The sequence below is a fragment of the Podarcis gaigeae genome, assembly GCF_964106915.1.
Source record: "Podarcis gaigeae genome assembly, chromosome: 10".
Classification (NCBI taxonomy): Eukaryota; Metazoa; Chordata; class Lepidosauria; order Squamata; family Lacertidae; genus Podarcis; species Podarcis gaigeae.
Genome location: NC_139686.1, coordinates 58,325,386 through 58,345,413, shown reverse-complemented (window position 1 = coordinate 58,345,413; position 20,028 = coordinate 58,325,386). Strand labels below are relative to the sequence as shown.

At 42.3% G+C, this 20,028-nt stretch overlaps 1 protein-coding gene across 4 annotated transcripts in view; it reads left to right on the top strand.

Annotated features, from left to right (window-relative positions):
• Positions 1–20,028, top strand: part of GRM8 (glutamate metabotropic receptor 8) — a 552,158-nt gene that overhangs the window by 526,664 nt on the left and 5,466 nt on the right. For 2 of the 4 annotated variants that reach the window (XM_083699119.1, XM_083699120.1), the window contains exon 10: positions 15,380–15,626. In XM_083699119.1, coding sequence (XP_083555245.1) covers positions 15,380–15,626 — 247 coding nt within the window. Of the gene's footprint in view, positions 1–15,379; positions 15,682–20,028 lie in introns of all 4 variants that reach the window. The other 2 variants (XM_083699117.1, XM_083699118.1) reach the window with 1 other exon arrangement.

Genomic DNA, 20,028 nt, shown 5'->3' with positions numbered 1-20,028 from the left:
AAAATCTATTTTTATTCTCCCCCTTAAAAGGGTGAAGGTTGTCCAACAATCCCAGGAGTGTCAATTTAAGACTTGGTTGTGGTAATGGACACTGTTCTTTGTAGCATCTGCTTGTCTTGTTGTTGTCAGTTGCTTGTAGCTCTGAAAGATTTCTTCCCCAGCCTTCTTTCCCAAATCTTATTATCTCGCACATCCTGGCAAGCATGCATCTTGCACCCCAAATGTCTTCCGTTCAACTTCTTGAATAGTCTTTTGCTTTGCGGTTCTTGTGTGAACAACAGAAGGATAATGAATTCGAAAGCTGGTGCAGAAGTTAAAAATCTGTGTTTGGGATATCCTGGGGATTAACATGACTGAATGGCTGCCCAAACAAACAAAATGTCAGAGGGAATGGGTCTGAACTCTCTCGCCTTGCCCCTCACATACCAGTTTTCAATGTTCAGGAGCATTTTAATGTGTTGGTGAGAAGCAATACATCATATTAACCCCACCCACAGTCTGAATTGGTCCCATCTCAAAGATATCTAATTCTAGGCTTAGACTGCTTTATTATTACAGAAACAACACTAAGGGATTTGCTTCTTGTGACCTACTATATTCAGACTCCAATTTTCATAGTCTATATATATATATATATATATATTGCATCTGTTAAGAGAAGTGCACATGCATATAAATTATGACTTCTGCCTCCAAAATACGTATAAGTGGCACCAGGAATTGGACCTACTTGTGAGTATTTTGAAAAGGAAAGCTGTGATTGTTGTGCCTGCATGTCCTTCCCAAATAATGCAATACAGTCATACCTCAGGTTACAGCCGCTTCAGGCTGCATTTTTTTGGGTTGCGGACCACTAAAATCAGGAAGTCCCGGAAAGGGTTACTTCCAGGTTTCGGTGGCCACGCGTGCGCAGAAGCACTAAATTGCACTTTGCGCATGCACAGAAGCGCCAAATCGCAACCCACGCGTGCACAGACGCGGATTGCGAACACTGTGGGTTGCGAACGTGCATCCCACACAGATCACGTTCGCAACTTGAGCATCCACTGTACACACATAATTTATATTCAGATGAAAGAATGTACAATGTACCATGTGATAACCTAGGTGACAGTTTGTACACAGTACTGTAATGGTAAAACATATTCTGCCATAAAACATAAAAAGAAACTTAAGCAAAACCATGCAAGGCAGAAGTGAATGGTGTTGGGGTGTGGTATGCCTTCATAGTCTCAAAAAAGCAATAGTATGCTCTAGCTGTAACTTTAATATTAAATTGCTTATCTGCTTTGCCTGCACTGCCAGTTCAGTCAGTAATACCTGTTCACTTTGTTGTGTCTATAGTACTGAGATGAATGACTGTGTTGCTGAATTTACTGGGAGATACTGCTGCTCTAGAAAGTAGGTGTGAACCAGCCAGTAAATCAGTGGCACTAGAGTATTATTTGCCATCCATGGTGTAGTAGCACATTTTGAAGTGCAGGAGTACATCACAACAGCCCACAAATCTGCACCCACATTGAGAGACTGTAGCCATGCCCCCACATACAACTCCCAAAAAACTGCAGTATAATGTCCAGTTTATTAGAATCTGAATGATTATGCAATCCTTTGCATTGTTACTAGGAATCAGATGCATTGACCTCAGTGCTCACTCGTGGCTGCAGAAGTTCAGCTTGTAAAACACACCATGAAAGATCTCAGCCCCTTGAAATGTCACCCTGAGCTTTTAATTAATAAATGTAAACAACCTTGCATAGAAGGTTTGCCATGTAACTGATAACATGAAATAAGAAATAAGAAGGTGAAATAAGAAGGTGAAAGAAGTATCCAACATTTTCTCTATGCTAACCTGTCAGAAACAGCAGTAAAACTCGAGAGCTTTGTTTTCACTCCATACAGTTGCCAGAGCATTCGAGAAGATGTCACCATCATTCCTGCTCTAAAAAGTCAAGCAGCTCTTCCCTCTTCACTACACCATTGGGTGCCATTTTTTTAAAAAAAGCTAATGTTGATTTTAATCAGCTTCTGAATATTTCTAATACCTGTTTTTCACTGTTTTTGTTATCAGTTTTAAAAAAAATTATTAACGATTTTCTTGAGTTACAAAAGTACTTACTATCGTCTCTATTTTCAGGTCTACAGTGGTACCTCGGGTTAAGAACTTAATTCATTCTGGAGGTCCGTTCTTAACCTGAAACTGTTCGTAACCTGAAGCACCACTTTAGCTAATGGGGCCTCCTGCTGCCACTGCGCCACTGCCGCGCAATTTCTGTTCTCATCCTGAAGCAAAGTTCTTAACCCGAGGTACTATTTCTGGGTTAGTGTAGTCTGTAACCTGAAGCGTCTGTAACCTGAGGTACCACTGTACATCCGATGTGAGACATCAATGTAATATAGAATATAAAGCTGAGGGAGAAGAGGGGGGAAGAGGGGTGGTAGTAAACTTACATTCTGTTCCTTAGTGTATGTGTGAGGTTTTTGTGTCAGCACCACTTGGGTAGGTTCTTTTTCTATTCATTCATTATTTTCCCTTGTCAGTGAAAGAGGTTGGGGGGCCAGGGGGTGGTTGCTTGTCTTTAGTTGACTGCACAGAGATTTGTTTGTTTTATTTTATATTGTAAACCTCTTAGAGCGGCCTTTCTCAACCTGTGGATCCCCAGATGTTGTTGGACTACAATTCCCATCACCCGTAGCTAGCAAGGCCAGAGCTCAGGGATGATGGGAGTTGTGGTCCAACAACATCTGGGGACCCACAGGTTGAGAACCGCTGTCTTAGATAGAGGGTTGTTTTCATATCTATTCAATCAGCATATACATTTTGTTAAATAACAAATCCTTAAATAGGGAAATACTATTATGCAATTGCGAATAATCATCCTCATATCATCATCCAGTTTAGCTTCTGTGATGAAATCTGTGACGAAAGACTGACTCCTTAGCTGAATTTTGGTGTGCTGTCTGGTTATCTGCTTACGGGACATGCCAAATTGTGTTTTTAGTGTTTGAAGCCCTAAACAACTTGGTTACCTAAGGGGCTGCCTCTCCCCATATATTTCTGTCAGCAACTGCACTCCTCTGATGGGTTATTGTCATGGGTACCACATGCTCTACAAATGTACTTTGTTGTTTAGTCGTTTAGTCGTGACCCCATGGACCAGAGCACGCCAGGCACTTCTGTCTTCCACTGCCTCCCGCAGTTTGGTCAAACTCATGCTGGTTGCTTCGAGAACACTATCCAACCATCTCGTCCTCTGTCATCCCCTTCTCCTTGTGCCCTCCATCTTTCCCAACTTTTCCCATCTTTTCCAGGGAGTCTTCTCTTCTCATGAGGTGGCCAAAGTACTGGAGCCTCAGCTTCACGATCTGTCCTTTCAGTCAGCACTCAGGGCTGATTTCCTTCAGTATGGAGAGGTTTGATCTTCTTGCAGTCCATGGGACTCTCAAGAGTCTCCTCCAGCACCATAATTACTTTGCTCTAGATAGCAGTCTTTGGGTGTTGCAGTTCCAGCCCTCTGGAATTAGTTTCCTGCTGAAATCCGACATGTGCCAGTTGTCTTGATAGTTTTTTGGTAGTTTAATATGGCTTTCCCTGAAGTATGATCCAGCCATTTATGGGATATCAACTACACAAATTTAAAACATGGTTTTCTGCTTTTTAGAGTCTGTTGCATTTTACCTTATTTTTTAAGAGTTTGTCTCTTTGGCATTTCATACTTTCCTATGTTATTGTACACCAGGCTGTGGTGGTTTATAAATCTGAAGAATCATATTTATAAGATCTAGAATGCAGGCAGAAGACTTGGATGAGAGAAAATGGTTTGCTTGAGGGGAAATGGCTAACTTCAAAGGCGAGATGCAATATACAAAAGCACTTTTTAAATTCCTTGTAAAGCTCTTTTAGAACTGCAAGTACTCATTCTAATAACTGTTAATTATTTATAATGACATATTATCCCCATTAGACTTGCAATTGTACTGTCATGTACTTAGTATCATGTCAGAGTTCCCTACCAGTTCTATAGCAGTCTAAGAAATATATTCACTCAAGCATAGAAGTCTGTGAATGAGAAAATTTCATTCACAGGTGATGGGATGTGGTAAAGAACAAACCTGTAACCAGATGCTCATAATTTGTGACCTGCCAAGGTGGACATTGCATTGTGACCTTGATAGATCCTCTATTATTGTGGTCTTTGGTGTTTGACGAATCCTCTATTATTGCAATCCTAGGCAGTAAAAAATAATAATACAGGAGATCCATAAACCTTCTACTGATGATCTGCTATATAAGGCTGGCATTCTGGGCTGTTGGCCACATGTTGTGCAGGCCTGTCTTAAATGTTAAGCTTCTAATTAAAAAGTACTCTTGTTTTCCCCTGAGAAGTCATTTCCTTCAGTATGGTTGTAGCTTCTTTCCTAGTACCACTGAGCCTAGGGTTTGCTGATTGGAAGGTCGGCGGTTCGAATCCCCACGACGGGGTGAGCTCCTGTTGCTCGGTCCCTGCTCCTGCCAACCTAGCAGTTCGAAAGCACATCAAAGTGCAAGTAGATAAATAGGTACCACTCCGGTGGGAAGGTAAACAGCGTTTTTGTGTGCTGCTCTGGTTTCACCAGAAGCAGCTTAGTCATGCTGGCCACATGACCCAGAAAAACTGTCTGCGGACAAACCGCAACCCCAGAGTCGTCCACGACTGGACTTAATGGTCAGGGGTCCTGTACCTTTACCTTTTTATGTACAATATATTCAGAAACTACAAGCTCAGCTCTAAAGTAATTATTCAACCAAAGTGCCAATTTAAATCAATGGATTTGCTTGCCCAAGAACTAAGGCAAAACTTTACAATTGAGTCCTTTGTGATGGATTAATCCTGACAGAAAAGTTCTACTTGTGGAGCATCATAACAAATTGCATAATAGAGAAAGTCACAGAACCAAGGGCAGATAGAAGCTTTCTTTGTCTGAACTGGAAGAAGGTTGAAGAGAGGGTACTTCATGCTTTTTAAGAGGTCTCCATCGCGCAGACCATTTAAAATGAAATTCATGTATCTATTTAACAAAGATGTGCAGGATACGTTCTAGAAACAGCGTTTCATGATGAATAAATGAGGTTCAGAATCAACTTACTAGGAAAAATCCACTAGGATAGAAAATATTCAAATGAACATTTTAAACATTAGCATATGGGTAATTTCAATGAAATGTCAACCTAGGGACCTATTTTTTCATTTTCAAATTTTTCAAATTTTCATTTCATTTATGTATTCTATATCATTTTAAATATAATTAAGAAAACGTGTTGAGATGTTAAGTTATTTAAGTTAAGTTATACATATAATTAAGAAAACGTGTTGAGATATTAAGTCCAAAAAAGCCCACCCCAAACACTTTATCATAGACCACCTCCTGACATGATTTTCAGTAACATGCATTACACAAGATTCACCTGAAAGTAATTCTCAGTGGACTACTTGATAAGCATTATTTGATAAGCATTATTTGATAAGCACTGTTGTAGAAACCAGTAGTGTGTTGTGAAAATCAACTACTTTGAACAGGGTCTTATTATCCCATTAAAGGCTGTTTTGACCAAACCTTGATTATATTAATTTATAACAATAATTTATTATTTATACCCCACCCATCTGGCTGGGCTTCCCCAGCCACTCTGGGCGGCTTGCAACAAAAGATTAAAATACAGTAATGTATCAAACGTTAAACGCTTCCCTAAACAGGGCTGCCTTCAGATGTCTTCTAAAAGTCTGGTAGTTGTTCTCTTTGACATCTGGTGGGAGGGCGTTCCACAGGGTGGGTGCCACTACTGAGAAGGCCCTCTGCCTGGTTCCCTGTAACTTGGCTTCTCACAGTGAGGGAACCACCAGAAGGCCCTTGGCGCTGGACCTCAGGGTCTAAGTAGAATGATGGGGGTGGAGAAGCTCCTTCAGCTATCTTTAGCTATCTTCCATCAGCACCAGAATCAGCAGTGGAGAAAATGAATCAAGTGGAGAGCCAAGTAGTTATTCTTGACTGTTCTGCAAACTTCCCACAGATCTGGTGCTGATGGATGGAGCTGGTCACCATCCAACAGATGGAGCCACCAGCAGTTCATGGACAATGGTTTGAGAACCTCTGCACTAGACCTTCCCATTTGGTTGGAAACTGCACATCTAATTTGTGGAAGGGGAATTGGATCGCATCCATGCCTCTACCTAATTCCAATGCATTCATCAGCTCTGTGTGGGAGGTCTGAGACAGGAGAAGTGTGTGCTTCTCATCCACACATTCATTCTACACAATTTCCAGATGGGTGGAAAGAGGAAAAAGACAAGGACAGGTTTTCCCAGACTTGCGTCTCCAGCTGTTGTTGGGACTACAACTCCCATCATCCCCAGCTAGCAGGACCAGTGGTCAGGGATGATGGGAAGTGTAGTCGCAACAACAGCTGGAGATCCAAGTTTGGGAAACCCTGGACTAAGAGCGTGTGAAATGCCAAAAGCATTGTTTTAAATGGGCCATTAAAGTGATCAGTGATTGCTGCACAAAAATAGGCAAATATTTGTCCTGCAGTAATGAAGGACTGTTTTATTGGTGTAACTCTCTGAGACGGGACTCTGAAGAAATGTTTTGGAGACTTTTTGCAAACCCTCTCATAGGAAACAATCCAACAAAGCATCTTCATCATTTGCTAGAGTTTTAAGGTGTTCAAAGTTTCTAGAACAGTAGTAGCTAACCCGGTACCCTCTAGATCAGAGGTCGGGAACCTAAGGCCCATGGCCGGTTCTGTGGATCGGCGTGGGGATTCAGTGGTTGTTGTTTTCTCGTGGCACTGGCACCTCCCCCCCCATGACATTCCCCCCCCACCGCGGCGGAACCTCCTCCCTCCTCCCTCCTGGTGCAGCAGATCGCCAGCCAATCACCTGCTAAGGTTTGAGACCCTGGCCAATGAGAGAGCGGCGGCTGCACATGGCCGAGAGGAGGAAGAGGGCTGGGCTGAACTGGCCAAGTGCATTTCCAGCAGCTCCTCATCAGAGCAAGCTGTTTGCCACTGCCACTGCCGCCACCGCCCATGCCACCACTCTGCCAAGCGTGGGTCCTGTGCATAGCTGTCAACTTTTTCCTTTTCTTGCGAGGAATCCTATTCAGAATAAGGGAATTTCCCTTTTAAAAAGGGGAACGTTGACAGCTATGCTCCTGTGCCTGCCCTTGTGAGCGGCAGAGGCTGGCGGCAGCGGAGGAGGAGGAAAGAGCAGCCCGAAAGCAGCCCTTTTGTGCTGTTGGTTCCTCCGCCGCCACTGCCGCCACGAGTCTCTGCCTCTCAGCAGCACCCTAAGTAGGCAGGGGGACGGAAGGGGCTGGGGGAGAGGGGGGAGAGAGAAGCCCCCTCTGCCATGTGCGCATGTGTGCACATGCATACGCACTCCAGCCCACTAGGAGGTTTGTGGTGCGGTGAACCAGACCACCCCCCAAAAGGCTTGCCGACCCCTGCTCTAGATGTTTTCTAAGACAGTTCCCATCAGCCTCAGCCAGCATAGCCAATAGTCAAAGACGGTGGAGGTTGCAGTCCACAACATCTGGAGGGTACCAACATCTGGAGAGGAATCATAGAATCATAGAGTTGGAAGAGACACAAGGGCCATCGAGTCCAACCCCCTGCCAAGCAGGAAACACCATATAGAATCATAGAATCATAGAGTTGGAAGAGAAAATCAGAGGGCAGCCCTGTTCTAGATCCATCACTGGGGTGGGGGGCAGAAGAAGCATATATGAACAAACATACTGCTCCCCACATTGTCACTTTCCTTAAATTACTGGTGACTTTTAGCACTTCCTTTACCAACAAAACAGCAATTAAGCATGATCTTTGGGAGCACTGAAAGTGAAAAGAATGCCAAAGGCAAAAGGGTGTTATTTGTTTTTCTTTTTCTTGATTAATTTTAGCTGCTTTTTTCCTTCTGCCTGATGCCATGACCATTAACACAATACATTGGCTGTGTTTGCACAGCTTTGCCAATGTGAAGCTGCCCTGCATTTACCCAGCCGTTGGGATAACCAGCTGTTACTGATTTCAGCTTCCATCGTTTTGCACAGGAGAGCAGCTTAATTATGCCATGAAGATGCTCAACAAAATTACCCCCTCCCAAGTGAAAAAAAAGTACTTCATTTAATAGGATACGATATCAAGCACTTGAACTTTAACACTAGTGCAACATGCAATAAATAAACAAGCACATCACATCAAACCAAAGCTCTTATCAGGTTAATGATTACAGAATTGAAAGGATGTTTCTGATAGTATTAGTATTCTACATGCCCTTATTATTCATTCCTGGATTTCCTCCCAGGTAAAGGGTTTGGAGAAGAAAAACAGAGTTAATATTAATGTGGGGGCCTTCGTAAGAAACAAGCAAAGATGAGTGAATATTAAATGAAGATACATAAGTTTTATAGCTAAAGAAGGAAACTACTTCTTTTGGCATCATTCCTATCTCACAGAGGTGTGTTTGGTACATGTGTAATACAACTCTCATCAGATGCTGAAGACACACACCTTTGACACTTGAGATATGTGTTTTTGGGGGCTCACCCTATTCTTCTGAATTTGATTTCTTTTAACTGTTTTTAATGCTGAGTTTTAGATTACTGTAACCCATCCTGGGACCTACTTGTGAAGGATAGATAATAAATTGAACACTACTACTACTACTACTACTACTACTACTAATAGTGATTGCACTCATTAATAACCATGGAATTCAACAAGAATGTTCTTAAAAATGTGGAGACAGAGAAACCAAACTCTACACCAACTTCATTTTATTAATGCATCTCAGGTCCAAGCTATATTTTTTAGCTTGTGAATATGAAACCAACAATTTACAGCTTTCCAGGCTGATGTCCCAGCTTTTGAATATTCCAAAAAGTTAGCTCCCTTATTTTTAGGTGCACTGCATTTGAAGATTCGCCAGTCTATTTGAATTTATTTTGAGAGGCTTCCCATCTGCCAAATTTCCTTGTTGATTTACTCTGTGGGCAACACTTTTAATTAGCATTCAGCACATGTACCTGCAGACTGGATTAATTAACAGTGTGTATTGGGTACAAATGCATTTTTGGCTTAAAATCTCAAATGATAATGTAATTAATTCACATTGTTATTGGACACGTTCATGCTAATAATGTGAATGTGGGCAGATTAGAACTAGTGTCCTCTATTAAAAGTTTTGTAAATTGCTTAGTATTAAGTGGGAAATAATATCTGAGCCTAATTGTTTTCCCTGACAAGTACACAGCAACAAGAACAACCCTAAGAGTAATTGAAGAATTCTCTTCTCATTTTCTCTGTGTTTATTAAAATATTTATACCCTGCCTTTCAATTCTACAACTGAAGCCCCCCAGGGCTTCTATTACTCATAATAGTCATGCAAAACATATAATAAAACAAAGCAATTAGTCATAAGAACTGCAAACACACTAAAGCACCAAAAAAACAACAACACGAAGATGTCTTCAAACGGATGAACCATTTCAGAGCAAATGGCCTGAAATCACAGTATTTGCTTAGTGCCTAAAGGTTCTTCCAAATGCTTTGGACAAAGGAATTCCACAACCTGGGTCCCACTAGTAAGAAGGCCCTGTCATTTCCATGCCAGTTAACTAAATCTCAGGCAGGCCTGAGAAAAGGGTATCTTCCAATGACGAAAAGTTGGTAGGATGATTGACATGAGCAGAGGGTACATTTTGTTATTTAGATCCTAATTAGTTTAGGACCTGGGGCATGGAAGGCAGATTGAGAGTATAAGGGTAAAAATTGTAGGAGAAGGAAACAACAGTGAGCCTACTGTGGGTGTCTGCTGTAGACCTCCAAGCCACACTGAAGACTTGGGTGATGCCTTCTACAGCAGATTACCAAGCATTCAAAAAGAAGAGATACAATAGTCATGGGAAACCTCAACTACCCCAATATCTGTTGGAACGCATACTCTGCCAAGAATGTAAGGTTTAACAAATTCATTAATTGCCTTGCTGACAGTTTCATTTCCCAGAAGGTGGAAGAAGCAATAAGGGGATAATCTGTCTTAGACGTGGTCCAAACAACAAGGGGGAACTAATCAATGAAGTGGAAGTATTGGGAACCTTGGGAGGAAGTGATCATGTCCTCTTGGGTCTCATTATACGAAGGCAAGGTGAAGTTGTCTCAAACTATTCATAGAATTAGAGAAGTGGATGGACTTTGGAGGTCATCCAATCAAACTCCATGCTTGATGCAGAATCTCCAGTGCAGGATGCAGCTACACCATCCCTGACAGCCTCTGCTTAAATAAGTCCACTGAAGACAAGTCCACCTCCTGAGGCAGTCTATTGCAGCTCCAATCCTTTACTTTATACTTTTAGTCAGCGGCTGGTCAACATCTTTGCTGTGAGGGGGAAGATAGTGTGCCTTCCTCTTCCCACGTTTCTCCCTTGTGTCCTGAGTTTGAGTGTCTTCAAAGCCTTTGGTACAGGCTGTTCTCCAACTGGGGCACTCGCAGGCCAGGGTTTCCCAGTTGTCGGTGTTTATACTACATTTTTTGAGATTTGCCTTGAGACAGTCCTTAAACCTCTTTTGTTGACCACCAGCATTACGCTTTCCATTTTTAAGTTCAGAATGGAGTAGTTGCTTTGGAAGATGATAATCAGACAGCCGCACAACATGACCAGTCCAACAAAGTTGATGTTGCAGGGCCACTGACAGGAAGCTGGGTGTGTGATGCTTCCTTTCCCCGCTGGCAGCCCTACTCTTGGGTAAAGATGAAATCATCTTTACTGGAGGATCAAGGAGAGGATTCTAAGCACATCTGGCCACACATCCTTACAATACACCCCGCTCCCAGCTAGTAATCTTGCAGCAGTGTTCTGAACTAACTGCTGTTTTTGGAAGTGACTGCAGTCTCTACTTGATGCTTTTGAATTGTGCTTTGGAATTATGGTGCTGGAGGAGACTCTTGAGAGTCCCATGGACTGCAAGAAGATCAAACTTCTCCATTCTTAAGGAATCAGCCCTGAGTGCTCACTGGAAGGACAGATCGTGAAGCTGAGGCTCCAATACTTTGGCCACCTCATGAGAAGAGAAGAGTCCCTGGAAAAGACCCTGATGTTGGGAAAGATGGAGGGCACAAGGAGAAGGGGACGACAGAGGACGAGATTGCTGGACAGTGTTCTCGAAGCTACGAACATGAGTTTGACGACGCTACGGGAGGCCATGAAAAACAGGAGTGCCTGGCGTGCTCTGGTCCATGGGGTCACAAAGAGTCGGACACGACTAAACAACTAAACAACAACAACAAGCAGTCTCTACCATTACCTCTGCTAGCAATATCTGTGGCCCTTAACAGCAATACTTTTCACCCCTCTCTTGTCTTAGTTCAGGGGTCAGCAACCTTTTTCAGCCATGGGCCGGTCCACCGTCCCTCAGACCATGTGGTGGGCTGGATTTTTTTTGGGGGGGGTGAACAAATTCCTATGCCCCACAAATAACCCAGAGATGCATTTAAAATAAAAGGACACATTCTACTCATGTAAAAACATGCTGATTCCTGGACTGTCCGCGGGCTGGATTGAGAAGGCGATTGGGCCGCATCTGGCCACCGGGCCTTAGTTTGCCTACCCCTGTCTTAGTTTAATACCCTGGCTGAGGAAGAGTCTGCTAGCTTACCATTTTGCAACATTTCGGTTGGTTTCAATTAAGCAATGACCCTACTGCATATGGAGTACAGTATGACACAGCAAGGAGATTAATTCAGAGTGTGTCATTCAGAGCTTAATAGTGAATTAAACAGAACTGTCTTTGTGCATTGAGGTTATTGATTTTTTGCTTTTATAAACAACAACAACCACCTGATTTGCTGAAACAGTTTATTTTCAAAGCTAAGGCAGGCACTCACAAAAACCACCTACGATGCAAAGTAATTAAAAAAGCTTAAAACATAACATTGGCTTCATCTGCCAGGTAGAAAACAATCAAAGAGGATACAAATTCAATCAAATGTTAAAAGCAAATTACATGGTACTTTGCATCAGGCTGCTAAGGAAAGCCACTTTCTAGTACAAACATCTATGCAAAGGTTTTTCTACAAAGGAAAGAACATGATATAAAGTGACAGCTTCCTTTCGTTTCCAGTGCTACCCTGTTTCCAATTCTGTTTCAGCACACAGCAGTTTACCTAAGCAGAGGCCCATCTACATATTCTCTGTGCCGAAGCTGTTGAGAATGTGTGTGTGAGTGGTTATCTCTATGTGTGAAACTATAGCGTCTTAAGACTTTCTACCTAAAGATATTAAAATGAGAAGTATTGTTTTTTTTGTAACAGTAGTGGAAGGTGTGTTGGGGCACCATTGCTCACTTGACCTCTGATTGGTTAGGTTTGTCCCATAGCTGTCAACCTTCCCTTTCCCCCCCCCCTTATTTCCCTTATTTCAGCGCCGTTTCCTGCTGCTTCCCGCTGCTATCCCGGATTGTTAGATATCCCGTAGACTGTCTCCGGGACAGGTGAGGCTGCTGATCCCTTATTTTCAAATCCGAAAGTTGACAGCTATGCTGCTGATCCCTTATTTTCGAGGCTGCTGATGCCTTATTTTCAAATCTGAAAGTTGACGGCTATGGTTTGTCCTTCTTACCAGGAGGCAGAGGGGGAAAGGTGAATGGTGGTGAGGTCAGTGCTGTGCAAATGATGGAACAAATGGATGTGTTTGCACTGCACTTCCCTCATCACTATCTTCTCCCTCTCTCTCTACCTCCTAATAAGCAACAGCAAGGCGACCAAACGAAGATCAGGGGAGCAGTAGTGCCCCATCTTGCCATCTGCTAATGGTCTATATCAGGGTCTCCAGCTGTTTATGGACTGCAATTCCCACCATCCCTGACCACTGGTTCTGCTAACAAGGGATGAAGGGAGTCATAGTCTGGAAACCCTGGTCTATATAGTCATGAAAAATAAAATATGAAATTGAAAACTGTTCATCTTGCAACAAAGAGCACTAAAAAAATGTACTGTTATTCGGGTTACATTACACCTTTTATCACCTCATCTTTCTTTCTGGTCTAACTTTGACAGAGCACCAGCTCCAGTAAAGCATTTGAAAAGAAGGTTTGGGATTATTACTGACAGAATATCTCTACAAAGCACTTTTAGGTTACTGTGTGAGTGTTCATTGTGCCATAAAACACAGTAGACAAGATAGAATATCATTGAGACCTTATCAATAAGGGCATGGAATGGCTTTCATGATAACCCTCCTTTTCACTCACAGGGTATACAGAAATTCTAAGGGAGTTCTGCTTAAGTCATGCAGAGCCATAGTAAGATGTTCCATCATTTCTAGCTGTGAAACATAATTATAAAACAGAATTGTGTGGTTTAAAACTGGCTCTTTCATTGCTGCTATGATTAGCAACACACAATGACAAGTCTAGTGTGTGATTCAGGATGAGATGAGTAGCACTTTGTTGTACCAGTGGTAGATACGCCTGGTCAGCTGGAATATTGGGTGGATGAAAGGGAAGAGTGAGTGAATGGGGTTCATAGCTTTACCAAATGAACAAAAAATGTCAAGGTAAATCTAAATATACACGTTGAACCAAAATTACCTATCAATATTCGGCCGGCAATAACTAACATTGACAAACCTAATACTGAAACAATATTGTGCATGGATAAAGAGATACTGAAGGGGCCAAATGAGTTACAATCTCAAAAGTTCTTCAGCAGGAAATTATACAATTTAAAAGGAGAGTGATGCCTGCATGGCTTTAAACCACTTTTATTCCAGCATTGTTATACAGTCTTAGTGTTTACACACACACATGAGGTAGCCCTGATTATGTTTTCCCCTCTGCACTTAGAGAGAGGTGTCAAAAATTAGAGCTAAAGGTGGCATACATGGTTTTCCACGCTCCCTGTTTTACGGACACAACAGAAATGTGAGGTTGATTAGGCTGAAAAATAATAACTGGCCCAGTTATAGCTGAGTGGGAATTTGATTTCCCTGGTCCAAGTAATTCTAGCAATCTAACAACCATGCCATGCTAACTCTAATATAGTCAATTAAAGGTGTGACGTCACAAGTTTCCAATATGAAGCAACACACAATGAGTATTTTCAACCTTAATGTTTTCCATGCGTCACTACTATAAAAATTCCGGCTACGTCTCCATTTCAAGTCTGATCCCTCTTCCCTAATTTTTCATTGGAATCCCAATGGTTACCTTGCATTGAGATGTAATTAAAACCATTGGCCTATCTTTGGACTCATTACTTATGCTCCCATTGTTGTAAGCATTCCGGACAATGAAGCGCAGATTGCTAGAGATTGAATTTTGAAATCTCAGTAGCACAGCCAACAAATCTTGCTCACAACTGAGGTTAGGGATCTTATTTTTGTTTGGCCGTTCCATACCCACATCACCTACACAATCCTCTCCAACGTAGAGCTTCTCCTCTTGCAAGGTTTAACGTTATGTCATCTGCAGTTCTTCAGGGAAAGTTCTCAAAGGTCCCATATTCAGAGAGGTATTGTTGCTGTGGTTTAGGACCGGTTGAGACTATTGCATCTGTCTTGTTCTACTGTCTGATTTATGCAATAATTCATGACAAATGTTTGAGCCCCATGCTGAAGGAGAGGTTAAGAATAAAATAATTTATTACGGTCGGAGACCAGCTTATAAAACACACTTGGGGGTACAGACACAGAAGAAAAACAGACAATTAAAGCAATGTACAACAATAAACTATCACAGGGAGTTGACCCAGAGTCACCCATGGAACTGAGTTTGGGGGTTTTCATGACGGACTAGTTTGAGTTGGGAGATGGTCTGTGCCTACACAGAATCTGGCAACCATCCAGGTCATCTTCTGATCTTTGCCTAACAGGAAAAGGTCAAATTTTTGCTTTTGTTGGAGGTCGGCGAGCCTCACCAGTAGGGGATCAATGATCTTACTACGTGCCTCTTCATAAAAGGACATCTAAAGAACAAGTGTTCTGGGCTTCCTATCTCTCCCAATGGACAGGTGCAAAGTCTCTGAGTGTACGGGACTTTTCTAAAGGCTCCTTCCAGGACCGGCGAGGGAAGAGCCAAGTTTCTGGCGAGAGGTTAAATTGTTCTGACTCCTAAAGGCATTCCTTTTTATTGAACAGCTGCAGAATATCTTTTATTGAAAGTAGCAGAATATCTGAGCAATGCCATGAACTTGCAACACTATAACACCTGAGTGGTACTTTCTAACCTTATTAGGCCTGTATGGTTTTGTTTTGGAGTGTCTTCTCCCGTGAACAATTCTGTGTATCCCTGTCTCCCCTGTTAGCCTAGCTGGCACTAATTGTATCCTGTTTTCTCTTTTCTAGATGTACATCCAGACAACGACACTTACAATATCCATGAGTTTAAGTGCTTCTGTGTCTCTAGGCATGCTCTACATGCCCAAGGTTTATATTATCATTTTTCATCCAGAGCAAAATGTTCAGAAAAGGAAGAGGAGTTTCAAAGCTGTAGTCACAGCAGCCACAATGCAAAGCAAGCTGATCCAAAAGGGAAACGACAGACCAAATGGCGAGGTCAAAACTGAACTTTGTGAAAGTCTTGAAACCAACAGTAAGTCATCCGTAGACTTAACCATGGTCAAGAGTGGCAGCACTTCCTAATAGATGTACGTTCACAGGAATGTTTAATAAACCACATTTTTTCTTGGCTTGACCTGCATGAACATAGAGGTGTGCCAAAAGTCATGTACCCATTTTTTAAGGTGCTTTTAAAAAAAGATCTGTAGCAAAAGAAATTAAAAATGATCATTTTAGGAAAAAAACTCTGCTTCAAAAAAAGCTTTGACCTTGATCTGATTATATCGTGATGATGGGCTTCTTATTTCACTATTGCAAACGCCCTCTAGAGCTTTTCAAATTCCAATATTCCATTTATTGGTGGTGTTATCCATACATATATGTTTTACAAGTCTGTGTGGGTAATGTCACCCTTATCTTACTTTATGACCTTCTAAATAATTCTAAAATTTGAGCATCATCTTCCCCTCCCTCAACCCACCATCTTAAGTGCAACCTTGGTTTCACCATGTTGCAATAAGTAGCTGGTTTTTTCTTTCTATGACAAGAAAAATGCTGGCTTAGTGAGTTACGAAGACCAATAGGAATTCCTTAAGTCAGGGGCTCCCCAGCTGTGGTCCTCAGACCACCAGTGGTCTACAAGCTTCATTCAAGTGGTCCACAGTATGTCTATAGATTTGTGGCTGAAGATGGGAGATGGCACATCTATCACATGAAGCATTCACATTTTAATTGTATTTTAATAACTTCTTTTATTTCTTATATATTCTATGGAATTCATATTGTATTAGAACAGGTTTCCTCAACCTCAGCCCTCCAGATGTTTTGAGACTACAGTTCCTATCATCCCTGACCACTGGTCCTGCTAGCTAGGGATCATGGGAGATGTAGGCCAAATACACCTTGAGGAAGCCTGTATTAGAATATAATGCGATATAAAAGAAGCTACAAAACTATAATTAAAAATCATACATGGAACATTACAGTTGCTACAATAGACATAAAAATCATTAAGTTTCCCACCAAGACCCTCATAAATTTGTAAGTGTTGTGTGTTAGGAAGAAAGATTGGAGATCACAGTTCTAAGTGATGCTCCTTCAGGCATTCATTGTTATTACACAAAGATGCAAGATCAACCCTCTTGATGGTGCTACACACTAGTCTGAAGAATGTTGCCTTACTCATGTGTTTTCAACATGGAGCTGGTGACACTGTTCAGTCAGACTTCCCATTACCTATTGGAAACTACACCTGAGCAAGGCATTTCCCTTCAGGCTAGCACTGACTATGCATTAGCCAGGGAATATGCTTGGCACTTCCACACCTGATTAAAAAATCTTGAGAAGCAGAGGAATGCTAAAAGCTTGGTAGGATAACACAGAAAACCAACTTCCCAAGTGATCACATTCACACACCATTGCAAGTTAACAATTGGTAAGGGACTATCTGTAAATTCATCTGTTGTCTATTTTCTAAGTAAAGTAAAGGGTAAAGGGACCCCTGACCATTAGGTCCAGTCATGGCTGACTCTGGGGTTGCGGCACTCATCTTGGTTTATTGGCCGAGGGAGCCGGCATACAGCCTCCGGGTCATGTGGCCAGCATGACTAAGCAGCTTCTGGAGAACCAGAGCAGCGCACGGAAATGCCGTTTACCTTCCCGCTGGAGCGGTACCTATTTATCTACTTGCGCTTTGATGCGCTTTTGAACTTCTAGGTGGACAGGAGCAGGGACCAAGCAACGGGAGCTCACCCCGTCATGGGGATTCAAACTGCCAACCTTCTGATCGGAAAGTCCTAGGCTCTGTGGTTCAACTCACAGCGCCACCCGCGTCCCATTTTCTAAGTACTCATATGCAAATTTCATCACCAACTAGCAAAATATGCAATTAGAAAACTGAGTCTTCCCCTTCTGGAATTGGTTCATGAATCCTGGCACATCTCGAAATAACTCTTTCAAGTAGGTTAGTCATTGCACTCTATGGGAGCATGTTGTCATAGCATGTTATATGACATTTATTTGCCTGCATACTTATCTAAAAAGGCAAAATAGATCTGGGCAAAGTCAAAGGCCTAAATACAAAAGATGAATTGGCCTTCACCACATTGAAGTTTGCATTTTGTTGCATGCTTGGTAAAAGAGAGGGGGGGGGGAAGGAAAAAAAAGTATTTTAAAATGCAAAAGGTTTGTTTCCGATAGCATGCTTTTACAAATGTCAGAGCAACAAAAAAAATTATTCAGTGTTGTCGATCCCCAAATCACAAAAGGCTATTGGTAAAATCTGAAAATTCCGGTTCTCTGGATTTTGTAGGCTTAGCAATGATTCATAATTTGATATGAGAAAAGGATATGCTTTGAAACAAAGTAAACAGCCCTCGGTATTGCAGATATGGAAGCATGAAGCATGAATTATAATGTTTATTATGATCTTTCTTTTAAATGAGCCATAAACATACCAGATAAAGACAGTGCTTTTTTTCTAGAAAAAAATATATAGTTCCTGTAGTCAAGGGAGGGTGAGGGGTGTGGCCTGATACCAAGACTGGGCACTGAGAGTGGGTTAGCTGCTTGCTGCTCCCTTATCCACCCACCTACTGGGGAGCTTCTGCCCAGGTGAAGAGGCTTCGACCTGCACAACTTTGGGATAATAACAACAACAACAACAACAACAACAGCAACAACAACAATAATAATTTATTTATACCCCACCCTCCCCAGCCAAGACCGGGCTCAGGGTGGCTAACACCAGGTATATAAACAATTGATTAAAATACAACTTAAAAACAAGATTAAAATACAACATTAAAATGCAGCCTCATTTCAAGAAGAAGAGTTTGGATTTGATATCCCGCCTTTCACTCCCTTTAAGGAGTCTCAAAGCAGCTAACATTCTCCTTTCCCTTCCTCCCCCACAACAAACACTCTGTGAGGTGAGTGGGGCTGAGAGACTTCAGAGAAATGTGACTGGCCCAGGGTCACCCAGCAGTTGCATGTGGAGGAACAGGGAAGCGAACCTGGTTCCCTAGATTACGAGTCTACCGCTCTTAACCACTACACTCCAGATCAAAAACTGTTTGGGGATGAAAACGTCAAATCTTCACCAAGGCCAGCTATCCAGACTGGTCCTATGTGGGCCAGAAAAAAAAACCCAGGGAAGTCCCCAAATAGGAGTTCCATCACAGAAGGAAAAAGGAAAGAGGGAAAGGGGATCAAGTTGATTCCAAGCCAAAGGTCAGGGGGAACAACTCTGTCTTACATGCCCTGCAGAAAGAAATCAGATCCTGCAAGGCCCTGGTCTCATAAGACAGAGCATTCCACCAGGCCGGAGCCAGTGCTGAAAAGGCCCAGGCTAATCGGACTTCCTTAGGGCCCAGGACATCTAGGGTGTTGCTATTTATGGACCTTAAGGCCCTCTGCGGGGCATACCGGGAGAGGCGGTCCTGTATGGATGGAGGCAGCAGGGCTCTAGGATCCTGTCAGAGCATTGCGCCCCTTTTCCTAAGCTGGGGAAAAAATATGGTAGTGCTGCTGCTTACCATTGCGTTTTGCCGGGGGGGGGGGGGAGCGCTGGCTAAAGAGAGAATGGAGTTGGCAACAGCAGATCTTGAAATTTGCTCTTGTTCCTTCAATGGCTGCGTGGCAGGGAGAAATGTAGGAAGTGTACACTATGGTGGAAGCAGCCGTACCTTCCAGACATTTGGATGCTGTGGAAGAATTACACACACCAAAGATAGATAAGGGAACTGGCAATGCTTGGCATAGGATTTTTATCATGATTATTATTTATCAAAATAAACTGTTTTATTTTATTTGGGGGGTGGGGGGAGCCACCCTCAAAGCAGCTTGCTTTTTTAAAGAAAAGGCAATCAGAAACCCAACAATATTGATCAGTTTATCACAATGCGCTTGCTAATCACTAAGCTTTCTTGATTCCATATGCCAGTATGGGAAGGTAAAAATGTCTCGGTTTCTCTCAGAAATGTCTCAGAGGCCCAGAATGAATACAAAAGGAAAAGAGACAGCCTGTCAGTGTTGAACACCCCCTGAATACGCTCCATCCTTATTAAGCTTTTTTTTAAAGGCTTGGGTTTATATTTATATATATATATATATATATATATATATATATATATATATATATATATATATATATATTTGCTTTCGTAGATTTTCACGGGTACAGGAATGCAGGTTTTGGTGTCCTCGGGTGTCTTCCCGTGTAAAAGTTGGGGTGTCTAGGCGACGTTTCGACGAGGTCTCACTCGTCATCTTCAGGCTGGTGCTTTCGGCTTCTTGTTACTGGAACAGAGCGGGATCTCAATGTTTGAGTTCCTATAAATACTGTAGAGGGGGTGTGGTGTCTAGCCTCCAATGTTCTGGGCAGAGAGGAAGTTCCCAGGCTAGTGTGCCTTTTCTTCTTTTGTTCCTTAATTACT